Raw genomic sequence first — 13,081 nt, forward strand, 5'->3', positions numbered from 1 at the left:
AAGTGGGTCTTCCTTAGCTGTGGAGTCATTTTTTTCCAGATAATTAAAGAAAGATGAAAAATGCAGAGCCATATGATTTCACTGTGCCTGGCTTGCAGAACCATCTTAACTAGATCGTAGTTTGCAATTCTCCCTCATTGGAGCGCTTGAGGCGAAAGGATTTTGATGACCAACTTCTACATCCGACCCACATCGTACCTAACCAACACTCCCATACCGAGAAGGGCACAAAGCGGGCATAAGAAATGCCACTTCCTGCTCAGAGTGGAGCTTGGGTCTCCCTGCAGCCTGCATCCGGGGCATGTCTCACATGCAGTGAGAGGCAAATTGATTCTGTAGTGGAGGAAAATACTCAAATGTAAACATTCACCAACTGCAAAAAACTTTAGTGAAATGACAGACCCTGCAAATCCTTATGTTCTGCCCCATATGCTTCCAAATCATGTACCAATATATATCCTACACACTGGTACAGAGTGGGATGGACAGTTCCAATTGCATTATCCCAGTTTTCCATAACATTATCATGAGTGATGCGGTGGGGAGAGGATTGCAGAACGATCTGCAACTGTAACCCACTCACTCTTGACTGATTCAGAGAGGGGACACTTCAAATGTGCCCCCATTACCCTTCTATGTCCGTCTCCCATACTACATGCCAATCACACCCCTTCCCCGCCTGTGTGCAGCCAGCTGGAGGGTTGCTGGTGAGTGGGCCCTCACTATAAACTAAAGGTTTGTTTCCATCAATGTTTTTCATTTCTGTCAATACTTTTTTTGTATTTATACATGCATTGAATGTACCTTTTTAAATTTATCTATGTGCATATGACTTCATGTTAGTGTTTTCATTTTCTCAGGTATGCTTTTTGAAATGTTTTCACGATAGCATGTAAACAATTAGATTAAAAAATAACAGCAGAAAAGTAGAGGTCTTAAGGTATGTATGTGAAAAAGAATAAAAAAACATTTTTACTGCTACATTTTTCTCTTACTCATTTCATGCCCCAGTGCTTTCCACATCTTCTTATACTAACTCCTACACTATCACATACCTCTTCTGTTAGCCCCACCCCTAAACTTGTCATCCCTAACCAGCCTCTTACTACAACTCTAACCCCTTCCTAATAGTAACCCTTACTCCAACCCAAACTATAAGACGTTACCTCAGACTATCTCTTACTCTGACCATTCTTCTAACCCAACTGCTAAAATGAACCTATGACTTATCCTGCTCCTAACCCTAACCTATATACCTTACATAATACCTAAAATTAACACCATAGTCTAAAACTAACACTTAACTTCTCTTTAACCTAATCCCATACTCAAAATTATTGTTTTACACTAGTTAATAAAAAAAACTGTAGTTTTTTCAGCCTGATATTTTACTTTTCTATTATTTGGTTTTACTTCTCGCCTTTTTAATTGTAAAGTGTTTTTGCAAACTGCTTTCCTTCTTCTGTGCACTTCTGTTTTCTCATAATTTGTGCAAATATTTTCTTGCGGTCTCTTAAACTTCATGTTTCACTTAAGTTGTGAAATTGTATTTCATGGTCTAGTTATCTTTTAAACTCTACAACAGTTGTTCCTAACTTGTGGTCTGGGGACACTGGGGGTCCGCAAACCTTCCTCAGGGGGTCCGCAACTGCTTAGAAACTTGAATAATATTAACACAGTGGTTCCCAACTTTTTGACTTCTATGGACCCCCACTTTATCATTACTGTAACCCCGGGGACCCCCACTGAATCATTATTGGAATCCCGGGCCCCTCCCCACTGAGTCATTACTGGAAGCTGGGGACCCCGGCCTAAATATTGTCAATGATTTGAACCACAAAACAATACACAAAAACAAGCATTCATCAAACACATACACAAATGATAACACATTTTATTTAATTTGCAAACAACAAATAGAAAATTAAGTTTAATAGGAAGATTGGAGCTTTTCTAAATTCAATTGAAGCTACACATTGTCCATACTATATTTTTTTTGATGTACCTGCTCTCACAAATCAATCCGAGTATACTAATTTAACTTTTATCTCAATTTTTAAGCTTTCTTTTCAAATTCCCTGACATTTAAAGTATGTTTCAAAATGTTCAATTGTACATTTAGCCACTTTATTTATATACACTTTAATTATCTGTTAATATTATTTAATTTTCTAAGCAGTCGGGGAACCCTGTGGAGGCCTCGCAGACCCCCAGGGGTCCCCGGACCACAGGTTGGGAACCACTGTATTAACAGATTAATAAAGTGTATATAAATAAAATGGCTAAACGTACAATTGAACATTTTAAAACATACTGTAAATGTCAAGGAATTTGATATTGGGGGCTAAAAATTTAATTGGTGTTGGAAAATGGGCTATTGGTAGGGGCAGGTAGGTACCTACACTTAGCAATGGGCCACTAACCTCCACTTAGGTCCAGTTAGGTCTCAGTAAATTAAACCCAGCTCAACCCTTGGTAGCTTGGCAACGAGCGACAAGGCTTAACTTAGGAGACAGAGTGTAAAGCATTCAAATATCACAAAACAGTAATTAAATAAAACACAGGAAACAGTTTAAAAATCCAAAAACAATTCATAAAAATAGATTATATTTTTATCTTTAAAATGACACAAAAACAAATAAAATCGGATAAGGGGATCTGGAGATATGAATTTTTAAAGAATTATAGTTTTTTTAGCGCCTAGAAACAAAAAGCACCAATTCGGTCATCTGGTCGCACCTCGACTGGGGCAAAGTCAAAGTTTAAGGTCGACCGCGATGGAGCCCTGCTCGGCTACAGCTCGCGGGAGGCCTCGGTCAAAAGTTTACCTTCGCACTTAGTCGTTTTTCTGAAGATTTTATTCAGCGGGATGAACCTGCCAGTCCAATCCGACTTCCTGGAACTCTTCTCCGAATACGCGTCGCGGGAGCCCTCGTGGAGGTTTTTACCTTTGGACTTAGTCGTTTTTTAGAGGTGAAAATCCTTCGACCGGGGTAAACCTGGATCTTGATCTGACGTCCTTGGAGCCCTCCTCGGATACGCTGGCTGGGAGGTCCCGGTCAACTTCGTACGTTCGGACTTAGTCTCTTTTTTGGAGATTTTCTTCACCGGGACGAGCCCGCGAATCAGGCCGGGTCACGTTTGAGGCAAGCCGGCTCGAGTTGCCGCGGCGGGTCGGTCCCTCTATGGAGCTTTTTTTCAAAAGTTCTCCAAACTTCTGGGTCTTCTCCCAGATGTTCTTTTGGGGTCCACAGCTCACCCCAAGGGTCCAGAAGCTCTGAGATGATCCTTGGGGGTGTGGACTACAACTCCCAGAATGCACCTGGCGCAAACTCCTTTTTGGCCACTGGCAGTGGTCAGCTGGTTGATTTCTTCAGGAGTTGGTGCAGGGGACTCTGGTTAGCAATTTTTCACCTGTAGCAAACAGGGAGTCCCTCCTTGAACCAGTTGAAGCCAGGCATAGTCCTTCTTGTGGTGAAGCCCAAGTGTGCAGCTGGTGCAGTCCTTCTGAGTGCAGGTTCCGGGTGCAGGCCAGGGGTCCAGCAGAGCAGTCCTTCTTCTTCTGTAGTTCTTCCTGGTAGGGATGTGGTAGGGAACTGAGGTGTGGGTGCAGGTCTGCCAGTTTTATCCTTGCTCCTGGGTGAGAAACAGGGGGGTCCTGATTCTCCAATCAGGCGCAGGGTCCTTCCCCCTGTGATGACCACTTCCTGGGAAGTGTGGCAAAAATCAATCCCAGGACGAAGCATTCTTCAAAAATCCATCATGGCTGAAAATGATTTTTGGAGGTTACATCTGGCTGAGCCCACCCACTGGTGTGGCTAAAAATCATAAACACACCCCTCTCCTGCTCTCTCCTAATCTAATCAAGGGGGCACCTAGTTGTCTGGGGTTGCAGGATGTGGGGGTGTTGCTGGGTTGCTCCAAATGTCCTTCTCTGCCTTTGAAGGCCAGTTTGGCATCCCTCCCCCTTCCTGCCTCACCATCTGCTGGGGGAGATCCCCTCCCACAGGCAGATCTCTTTGTGTGAAGCCAGGCCACTTCACACCTCATCAAGGCAGCCTGGCCAGGCTGCCAGAGGCTGGCCAATCAGAGCACAGCAGCAAAAACAATGAAGGGCTGAAGTTGGCAACTTTTCAGGTAAAGTTTAAAACTCTTTACCTGAACAAGTTATATTAAATCCAACAACTGGAAGTTGTGGGATTTATTATAACAATTAATTTGATAACAAACCCTTTGTATCTGTCACTTAAGGGGACTTTTAAAATTAAAATAAAGTCTCCCCATTCTAGCCTATGAAGGCCATTCACTACAATGAGGGAAAAACAAATTTGGCTATTTTTACCTCACCAGGGCTTATAAAATTATTTTTATAAGGTCCCTGCTTATAGTTACATTGCACCCAGCCCTAGGGGCACATAGGGCACACCTTAGGGGTGACTTATATGTAAAAATAAGGTAGTTTAAGACTTTGGAACTACTTTTAATTCCAAAGTCAGATTTGCATAGAACTTTAATTTAAAAGCAGCCAGCAAGGCAGGCCTGCCTTTAAAATTACACTGGGCACCTCAGCAGTGCACCTATGGGTGCACTACCTATGCTGTGGTCCCTAAACCTGCATGCCCTACCATATACTAGGGACTTCTAGGTAGGTTGACTTAGCCAATTATAATTAGCCTAATTTGCATATTGATTTTACACAGAGCACAGGGCCTGGGACTGGTTAGCAGTACCCAGGGCACCATCAGAGTCTGGAAAACACCAGCAAAAAGTGGAAAATGGGGGCAAAAAGTTAGGGGGCCTCTGCAATCAGCCCTGTTTTCTCACAATTGGTATCCTCAGATTGATTTGTGGGACCAGTGCAGGTGCATCAAACTGAATATTGTATGGACGATGTGTGGCTGACATTGAATTTAGAAAAGCTCCAACCTTCCAATTAAAATTATTTTTGTTATCTTTTTATTTATATTTGTTAACAAATTAAATAAAATGTGTTATAATTTGTGTTTGATGATTGCTTGTTTCTGTATTTTTTCTGTTTTGGTGTGCATTGTAAATCATCAATAATGTTTCGGCCAGGGTCCCTGGCTTCCAGTAATAACCAGTTGGGATCGGGGGGAGTTTGTCCAGATTCCAATAATGATTCAGTGGGGGGTCCCTGGGTTCCAGTAATTATAAAGTGGGGGTCCACAGAAGTCAAAAGGTTGGGAACCACTGCTCTACAAGATCCCTGAAGTACCTGTTCCTATTTTATTTCCCTTCTTCATTTGCAGTTTCTGTCTTATATCTTATATTGTTTGAAATAATGTGGACATGTTTGTCTACTTTTTGTGTACTAGAACGAGTCTTCGTGTTGACTCTCCATATTTTCTCTGTCTCAGGGACACTTGCTCAGATTTTCATCACGTGAAAGTTGCTGTAAAATAAATCCGTTGATTCACAGTGTGCTCCCAAGATGGCCTCCTATCTGCACATCTTACTGCTTGCAGTATCTGTAGCAGGTTCCAGAAAATAACTATATTGAATGGACATATGATGCATCAGTTTACTACTGCTGATGTTTTACTTGTGGTATAAACTACATATTATACATTTGGTACTCGTACAGAACCCTACATTTTGATTTCCTGATGGTGGCTAAATGGTTGAAAGTTATTTTACCGAAAAACATAAAATCAGAAAACAATTTGACTTAGAATAATTCCTTGAAGTAATGTTGGGGCGAAAGTCACACAATCTCTTTTCCCCAAAATGTTTCTGTGTTCCCAATCATGTGAGGAGCCCTCAAGCCCTACTTTTTGTGGCAGCTTGATATCATTAGTGTTCAAGTGAACTGCGTCAGACTGTTCCTACAGACCCTCTGTAGGCTAATCCAACCACGCAACCCCCTTAAATGCATGCCACTATTTACTGGTTCTAGCACTTTCTTCTCTTCATATGTGGGCGACCACTGTGGTGGTGCTCACCTGCACCCACCTCCCTGAACTGTTTGTATTCTGCTGTCAACCCTCAGTTTACCTCTGTGATTTCTGCCCATACGGCTTCTTGTGTACCACAGCCCGCCCATGCACCCAACCCTGCTACACTCTGCCAAGGTATCTGACATTTCTGCAATAACCTAATCTTAGGTGTGGGCTGTACATTTTGAATGTTGTTTAAATCACTATACCTTGTCTGTTGTGTAGGTGCTCAGGGCGGGTCAGTCGCGCGAGCCCTCTTGCAGCGACCTGGTTTTGCAGTGAGAGCGGTTACTCGCGATGTCAACCGGCCGGCATCACAGGCCCTTCGTGACCTGGGAGCCTCGGTGGTAAAAGGAGACCTGGACAACCAGAAGAGCGTGGAGGAAGCCATGCACGGGGCTCATGGGGTATTTCTGGTGACCAATTTCTTTGACAGTTTCAGCAAGGAGAAAGAAGTGCAGCAGGTAAGACCAAAACATCTGCCTTTGATCATCACGCAACATAAAAGGCAAAGCCCTTCCTATGAAGGGCGTTTTTCCATGATTATATATATTTCCCATCCAGGGGAACCTTTAGGGATGCTTTACCATAAAATTTCTCAAATATTTAATGTTGGGCACTTCCAACTATAAAGCAACCTTTTTCTTTTTCATGGACTTTTTGGAATGAGTACTGTGTTGATAAATTCCCACTCCAGGCTTTGGTACTCACACTGACCATTCTGTTCACCAGTTATAACTGTCTTACATTATTTTATTATGTATTCTTAAACGTTATTGTATTTTATAGCTGTAACCTATATGAGATACTGTATTACTGCTATAATTCCCTTAGGCTGTAGAAAACAAAATCTTTGTTCCTAACCAGCCTGTCATCTACTGTGACTTATCTTCACTATTTAAAACTGTTACTGGATAAAAACACATGGCAGGTTTTACAATGGGCATGATACAGTCACTCATGCAGTATTTAGGAAACAGGCTCTGAGCTTAAGCTGTGAATATGAGATGGGTCAATGTCGAAAATTCTGCCAGCTCGGTGAAAATGTTGCATGAACTTTCTGTGTGGCTCTGGAGAACTGGTGGGGATCCTCTTAGGAGAAACGCTAGATAGCAACATCAAGAGAGGATTTTAAGAGACTATAGTTCATTCACTCAGCTCTCCTTCTAAAGTAGGGATCTACATCTCACAAACAACTCAGAGGTTAGTCCCTCCCACAAGGTCTTCTTGGATAGATTACTGAATATATACAAGTTCCTTCTGCCTAGATACACAGGTCAGAAAGCATGCCTCGAGGCTGTTTAAGTTTCAGTGTCTGGGTCCAGTTTCTGTGGTCCAGTTTAGATGGTGTTTTTCTGAAAGTTTCAGATAGGGTGTTTACAGTGCACTGCTTTCAGAGCTCATTGGTAGGCATGGGCCAAAAATGTGTTTTTAGATTAATTTATGGAATCTGTGACATGATAAGGTGTGTGCCACAAAGCACATATTCGACTGGACTAACTGCCTCAAACTTTATATAGAAGATGGCTGTGAGCCATAATTCTGCATTTTCTTTATTGTTGGGTTGACTTCTTAGCTATGCCTTGTAAAATGTATAAACGTTTTGTGGTGGAAAGGCATGTGAGCTATCGAATGGAATGGAAATTTGTTGAATCTTGAATCAGTCGACGTTTATATCATTCAAGATTGTGCTACTTGTGTTTGCCCAGCACCTTTTGTGATATCATGATCTAGACCTGCAGAAACCTAGAGACCTTCACCTGTCACTGGTGCAGCCTCTGTGAACAAGGTACCAGGTCCTTTATTAGTTGGAAAGTGGCTTCATAGAAGGTCTCAGGTAAGCACAAGGGTCTGGTAAGGCACGTGCAGGTCTGAGGAAAGAAGGAATAGGATGGAGAGTTGTGCTGGTCTGTTATAAACAGAAGTCAAAGCCTTTCCCTGCTGGTGCATGACCACTTAGGCCCTAATTCTGAGTCAGGTGGAGTACGATTGCCATATGGAAATCTGCTCTGCCTGATTCAAAGTGGGCCAGGGATATCACACCATTTTTCCTGGGTGTTGGAACACCAGACCTGAATTGTTCGGGTGATAATTCCACCTGGAAAATTGATTGAGGCGTTCCCTGCAGCAGTAACCAAGCCAAGCCCCTTTTTTGTTTTTGTTTCTGATAGGAGGGGACAGTGTATGCATACAATGCTCCCCCCCTGTAGAACATAGCTTTCTCTTCCTTTCCCTACTCTGATACCCCTCGTCAGTTCCTCCACTACTCCAACCAGAAGTTGATGCATTCACTTACCACCTCCTCAGACCAGGTGGTAAACGTACACGTTAAACCGCATGGAGTTGGAATTCTGTGTGGATTTATGATACTGTGGTCAGAGCATTTAGGTAAAATATGGATTTACTTTTATTAATTCAACATCTCTCTCTTTCTAAATATATTTTAGGTAGTAATAGCACCTAGTTTCCATTGGAAAAACTTATTTTGTTTTCCTAATAACTTTGGTACCGTTTGACGAATCTTCATGAAATTTTCAAAACTAGTTTGCCACTCACTTCAGCTGCTGTCTAGAAAGTTTTTGGTGATTTTTCAAGTAGGGACCCAGAAAAAGGGTGGGGGGCCCAAAATGCATTTTCCCCATTCAATTTCCCTTATGGATTTTAGACATGTCTACAGCTCAAAAGCCAGATCTTGGTCCAGTCCTTTTTGTAATTTGGTGTAAATCTGTTCAATAGTTTTGGAGTTATTATGCATGTGTAAAGACGCAGATCCACCGTGGATCCATTGTGATGGATCTGTGGATCCATGCGCCAACAGCAGTGCTGCGATTGGCTGGCCACAACCTGAGAGGAAAGTTGCCGCCAGGTTTGTATCGGCGCTCAGTCCCGGGGGAGGGGAAATAAAACATAAAACTGATAGAAGGGGTCAGGGTAGAGGTGCGTTGACCCCATGGAACTGATGCAGGTGTCTGTGAGGGACCTCTCATGGGAAAGAAATTGCCCATAAATGTTTTTTGGGGGGGCATGCACAGATCCATCAGGCACTCACCCTGGCCTCCTGTGTGTATCTGCAACTGATCCATTGATCCAGACCCCAATTAAAAAAAAATACACCCACTCACAGACCCACTCACATAGTCACTCGCACACCCATTCACACACTTAAACATCCACTCACAGACCCACAAACCAACTACCACACTAAGTCAGACCCACACAGCCAACCACACACCCAATCACATACCCACTTACACACCCACACAGCCACCCACTCACAGCCTCACAAAGCCACTCGCACACACACTCACAGACCCACACAGCCACTCATACACCCACATACATGCACACACTCCAACCACTCACACATGCACTCACAGACCCACACAGCCACTCATACACCCACTCACACAACCTCTTATACACCCACACACCCATACAGCCACTCACAGACCCACAAAAGCACACACAGATGCACTCACACACCCACTCATACACTCACACACCCACGTACACACCCACACACACCCAGTCACACACCAGTACAGTTACTCACACACCCACTCACACACCCACAGCGTGGGGTCGGCTGCATGTGGGGGGTTGGCCGCAGGGCCTGGCCTCAGGCTCTCAGGCCAGGCCCTGCAGCCAAAAGCTTTGAACTGTGGCAGTTGAATTAGTGTATGTTAATTAAGTATTACTGTATGTTAAACAACTCTAGAAATTCACTGAAAAACAAAGGTTACAGGGATATTATAGTTAGAAAACAGATTTTACACGCACAAAGCCATTTAAATTCAGCAGTTATAGTTATACTTATCTCAAGGAACTATGACTCGCGCCCTAAGGTTACTATAACTAGCACCCTCACCATGCACCGCTCATTACTCCACATATTACATCAGTCATGACATCTTCTATGACCTCATTGATAATATCACTGCAACATTTACAATAAAATTATTGATGAGAAAACTGTGCATAGCGGGGGTGCGAGTTATAGTTACCCTGGGGCAAAGGTAATAGGCTGGTCCCTTTTGTCCTCCAAATTTTCCCTTTGAAGTAGCTCCCCCAGACCTGCTGTAGCCTCTGTTCTGCCATACACCTTGAGGGCTTTCTGGCACAAGATGCGCTCTTCCAATCAAAGGTGCACCCTCCCCATTCACTGTCCTCTCCTTGCTTGTCTGCCTCGTCCTCTTCCTCACTGCATTCTAGCATAGCTGCCATTATTGCTGATGCTCTGATGCAATGCGGACTTTCCGACAACTTCACTGTCCTTTCAGTTGTTTTTGCTGCCTGCCTCACCACCACAGGCGTGCTGCCCATTAGGGTCACACCGCATGCCTTCTGACTCCTGCGGGGCCCATATGCTTCCCCAACAGCGCTCTCAGAGCCTTAGGTGTCAACGAGGCCATGCCAATAGCAGCCCCAGATAGGCCACCATCTCTCTACACTGCCTCTGGGTGTGCTATCCTTCGCAATGCTGCTGCCACAGTGCAGCCTCCCAGGCCTGCTTTACTCTTTTTTCTGCGGTTTGGTGCATGGCAGGGAACATGCAAACTCTGCCGCCGCTACGTCCCCGCTGAACGCCACGCCAGGTGGAATTGATTCGGGCTTCTATCTATTACAGTGCACCCTAAGCCAGAAGGTTTCGCAACCCGCCTCATTGCTCATGCTCAGCACCTCCCCCTCAATACCTGCCTCGAATTAAGTTATTTGTTGAAATGCCAAAAAAATGAACCTGGAAAAAACTGCCCTGCCTACACTGCAGCCACTGTCACCTTCAAAAACTGTGACATATCTATCCATACACCCTCCTTTAAGTCCCTCGCCTCACCTGTCTATATTTCACCACCAATGGCATTTCACTGTCTCTTGGTCTGCACCACCTGCCCTAACTGCCTGTGGGACACAACCTCTAAAGTACTTATCAGTTGATGTCCACAATAATTTGGCTATGAAAGTCTAGTAAATCAATAAATAATCTCAACTCGATAGTCCACATCTCCGCCCTTCTCAAGCAAAGGGTCCAGGATAGAAAGGCTTGATCCAAGCGCACACAGGAAGAGCACCTGTGGGTCTGGACGTGTTTTATGAGACCAAAAATAGACACAGCAGAGCTACTCAGTTGATTCATGTGCATGAAATTCGGATTGCATATGTGTTTGTAAATTGAAATCAGTGAAACAAAAATAAAACAATCTAAAAAAGAAAGTTCCTGCTGCATGTTATTAGCATAGAAGAGCCCATACAGTCTAAATCAAAATGTCTTAATACCCAAGAGCAGCTTCAGTGAAGGAAGGCTGTCCTTGGACAGATGAATGCATTTGCAGTTACAAGTTACTGTTGACATTGTGTAGTCTGTTGATGTTGTATTGTCATCTATGATGATATACGGATAAGGTGCATGTGAAGTGCAGTGAAGTTGCATGTAGCTGGTGTTGATGTACCTGCATCCAGAAGGGCGTTGTTTCTTGAATTGGTGCATGTTGTTGAGTTGCTGCCTTGTTTGTAAAGTGTAGAGGTGAGCCTGTAGACGTGACGCTTGTAGTGCTGATGTTGCAAGAGTCTTTGATTTGCATTGTCTTCTGTCTTTGTAGAGATGAAAAATGCATCAGTGGCAATAATGCATGCAGTGTTGATTGTGTGAAGATGATGATGATGCATACAGTACTGATGTTATAAGATTTTCTGCCTGGTCCTGTGTCTATAGAGGACGTGTGCCTGCATTGACGATTCATGCACTTCTGATACTGCCAGAGATGCTGCCTTATTTTCTACCTTTCATATGTGCGAGGTGTGTCAGCAGAGCCATTGCATGCATTGCTGAAGTTCCAGTAGTTGCTAACTTATTTTCTGTGTTTGTATGGGGAGAGGTGCATCTGCAGAGATGATGCATACAATCCGGACGCGATGCCGATGCTGCAGCAAATGCTGGCTTGTTTTTTGTTGGTATATGAGGGAGGCGGAGATGATGCATGTATACTGATGTTGCAGGAGTCTCTGCTTTGTTTGCTGCTTTTCCGTAAGGGGGAAGTCTTCTGTATCTTGTGTAGACATCTTGAGGGTGTTCTTTTGATGAGGATGCTTCAGCAGGTGCTACTGCAAGAGCTACAACCTTCCTTTCTGGTTGCATCGGAACACTGCAAAGACAGTTGCAATTTTCAGTTTGCTTCTTTTTATGTAAGACAAGTAGTTTGTGGGTTTTGTTTTGGTTCCTAGTACATATGGAGATTATGATGATACGTGCAGTAGCAATGTTGAAAGACTTGTTGCCTTGTCTTCTGTTTACATAGGGAAAACATTTAGATGTGCCTCCAGAGATGATGCATGCAGTGCTGGTACTACAAGAGTTGCTGCTTTGTCTTCTGTGTTTGTTTATGGTGAGGGGTGTTTGCACAGATGATGCATGTAGTGCTGGTGCTCTGACAGTTGCTACCTTGTCTTCTGTGTTTGTATAGGGTGAGGTGTGTTTGCTCAGATGATGCATTCAGTGCTGGTATTGCAAGAGTTGCTACCTTGTCTTCTGTGTTTGCATAGAGGGAAGTGTGTTTGCAGAGATGATGCATGTAGTACTGGTACTGGGAGTGTTGCTACCTTGTCTTCTGTGTTTGTATAGGGTGAGGTGTGTTTGCTCAGATGATGCATTCAGTGCTGGTATTGCAAGAGTTGCTACCTTGTCTTCTGTGTTTGTATAGAGGGAAGTGTGTTTGCAGAGATGATGCATGCAGTGCGGGTACTACAAGAGTTTGTATGGGGTGAGGTTTCTTTGCGCAGATAATGGATGCAGTGCTGGTAGTGCGAGATTTGCTACCTTGTCTTCTGTGTTTGCATAGAAGGAAGTGTGTTTGCAGAGATGATGCATGCAATGCTGGTACTGCAGAGGTTGCTGTTATGTCTTCTGTGTTTGCATAAAGAGAAATTTGTTTGCGGAGATGATACATGCAATGCGGGTACTGCGAGAGTTGCTACCTTGTCTTCTGTGTTTGTATAAGGTGAGGCGTATTTGCGGATATGATGCATGCTGTGCTGGTATTAACAGAGTTGCTGCTGTGTTTTCTGTGGTTGTGTAGGGTGAGGCATGTTTGTGGAGATGATGCATGCAGTGCTGTTTCTCTGATAGTTGC

General features: G+C 43.7%; 1 protein-coding gene across 1 annotated transcript in view; it reads left to right on the forward strand.

Moving 5' to 3' along the window:
* The window catches only part of LOC138282893 (nmrA-like family domain-containing protein 1), an 88,021-nt gene that overhangs the window by 44,416 nt on the left and 30,524 nt on the right, over positions 1–13,081 (forward strand). The window contains exon 2 of the mRNA XM_069220900.1: positions 6,183–6,421. Within this exon, the coding sequence (XP_069077001.1) occupies positions 6,183–6,421 (239 nt within the window). The remainder of the gene's footprint in view (positions 1–6,182; positions 6,422–13,081) is intronic.

The sequence above is a fragment of the Pleurodeles waltl genome, chromosome 2_2 (genome assembly GCF_031143425.1).
Source record: "Pleurodeles waltl isolate 20211129_DDA chromosome 2_2, aPleWal1.hap1.20221129, whole genome shotgun sequence".
Lineage (NCBI taxonomy): Eukaryota > Metazoa > Chordata > Amphibia > Caudata > Salamandridae > Pleurodeles > Pleurodeles waltl.